The 2,220-nt window shown below is 38.2% G+C and overlaps 1 protein-coding gene across 7 annotated transcripts in view; it reads left to right on the forward strand.

Annotated features, from left to right (window-relative positions):
- MEIS2 (Meis homeobox 2) overlaps positions 1 to 1,704 on the forward strand; it is a 174,138-nt gene extending 172,434 nt beyond the window's left edge. For 4 of the 7 annotated variants that reach the window (XM_052782495.1, XM_052782494.1, XM_052782491.1 and 1 more), the window contains one exon: positions 247 to 473. Coding sequence is in view for 3 of the 7 variants with exons in the window: in XM_052782490.1 (XP_052638450.1) it covers positions 247 to 533 (287 nt within the window). In the remaining 4 variants the exon portion in view is untranslated. Of the gene's footprint in view, positions 1 to 246 lie in introns of all 7 variants that reach the window. The other 3 variants (XM_052782490.1, XM_052782488.1, XM_052782489.1) reach the window with 1 other exon arrangement.
- The last annotated feature ends 516 nt before the right edge of the window (positions 1,705 to 2,220 follow it).

The raw sequence follows: 2,220 nt of genomic DNA on the forward strand, positions 1-2,220 counted from the left end.
ACTTACATTTTGTGATACTCGGTTGTGCTCAATATTTAGTTCTGTTATGTGCATTATCCTGCTGAATGATCAAATTAAATGCAAACTAGAATTTGAATGTCTGCAAACATTGGCAAGAATCTGCAGCTAATTTTAGATGGAAGATTTGCAGTGTCTGTTGTTTTTCCTGTTCATTTTAGATGGGTAAATTGTAAAAACGTTGAGGAATCTGACCTGCTTTTTTTTTTTCCCCCCCTTTTTGTCTAGGTTTGCAAGGCATGCCAGGGGACTACGTATCTCAGGGTGGTCCTATGGGTATGAGTATGGCACAGCCAAGTTACACTCCTCCCCAGATGACCCCACACCCTACTCAATTAAGACATGGACCCCCAATCCATTCATATTTGCCAAGTCACCCCCATCACCCAGCCATGATGATGCACGGAGGACCCCCTACCCACCCTGGAATGACCATGTCAGCACAGAGCCCCACAATGTTAAATTCTGTAGACCCCAGTGTTGGTGGACAGGTTATGGACATTCATGCCCAATAGTATAAGGGAACTCAAGGGAAAAACAAAAACAAACAAAAAAAAACAAAACAAAAACAAAAACTATTTTAAGACTTTTGAACTTTGACCAGATGTTGACACTTAATACGAAATTCCAGACAGCTGTGATTATTTTTTACTTTTTGTCATTTTTCATCAACAACAGAGGACCAACGAAACACGAACACAAATGTGAAATCATGGGCTCACTGAAATGAATATGTCCATGTACAGATCCTCTGGAAAAAAAAAAAGACTCCAAGAGTTATAACTACTGTAGTATAAACATAGGAACTAAGTTAACTTGTACATTTCTGTTGATCACTCCGTTACGTTGCCTCAAATAGTTTTAGAAGAAAAAAAATCCTTGTTTTCCACACTATGTGTGTTGTTCCCAAAAGAATGACTGTTTTGGTTCAGCAGTGAAGTCACTATCCATGAAAGACCTGTTTTGGCCAGTGAGAAAAGAACTACCCTGGAGATGAAGACGAAAAGTCTTGCTGGGTCTCTCATCACTCAGAAGACTGTTCCAAGAAGGCCTTGCCATTCCCTCGTTTTGTTCCTTCATAAAATGTGTCCTTTAGTTTCAAACAGATCTTTATAGTTTGTGCTTCATTAAGTCTCCCCCCATTCCTCCCCAATCTATTTTTTTTTTTTTGGACTCTTCTTCAAAGAGCTTGCAGGTGAAGATTTAAAAGACAGAACAGACAGAGCAGGAGCTTCTTCCAGTAGTTCTGAGCCTTGGCTTTGGACAAAACAAAACTAAAAGTTGGGCAGCTTTCCTCAATGAAAGAAGTTACTAACGGTCTTTGCACCAAACCTAGGACTTTATCATGAACTCAAAGCTTGGGGAAAAAAAAGCAAGAGAATACTGTAACAAACTTCGTACAGAGTTCGGTCTATTAATTGTTTCATGTTAGATATTCTATGTGTTTACCTCAATTGAAAAAAAAAAAGAATGTTTTTGCTAGTATCAGATCTGCTGTGGAATTGGTATTGTATGTCCATGAATTCTTCCTTTCTCAGCACGTGTTCCTCACTAGAAGAAAATGCTGTTACCTTTAAGCTTTGTCAAAATTTACATTAAAATACTTGTATGAGGACTGTGACGTTATGTTTTAAAAAGAAAAAGGTGTTAAGTCACAAAATGCGGTAATAAATATTTCATTTTTGATTTTTTGTTAGGCTTTTGTGTTTTTAATCACGCTTAGGAGAGACTGAAGTTACCAGGAGAGATGTCTCAAATACATTTCTTACCAGCATTGAGAAGAAAGGTTGCAAAAATTAGGAACAAGCTTGTCATCAACATTAATAGAATAATTGAATGAAAGAACATCTGAGGTTATATATTTCTGCTGATTATCGATACTATATTTATGTCAGATTAAACAAAATTTGAAATATTCTCTCACCAGCTTGCATTTCAGAGAGCTGTGTCTAATATCTGTACTGTCTGCTAATAACACAGAAGCTGAGTTTGAGTTGCGAAGGCCCAGATACAAGACCAGTAAGCCCCTGTGTGTTAAGTGTATGTGTGTGTGCATCCATAACCACCATGGACCTTAACTCCAGCTGCGTAGCTCAGAGGTGAAGGATGGCTGCAATGCAGGAGTAGGTTCGGAAGTTTGAGGAGGAGAAAAGCAGCTTTGAGTTTAATGAGAGGTTTACCTGTGTGAGGATTGTGTAATCT

Source organism: Harpia harpyja, chromosome 3 (genome assembly GCF_026419915.1).
Source record: "Harpia harpyja isolate bHarHar1 chromosome 3, bHarHar1 primary haplotype, whole genome shotgun sequence".
Lineage (NCBI taxonomy): Eukaryota > Metazoa > Chordata > Aves > Accipitriformes > Accipitridae > Harpia > Harpia harpyja.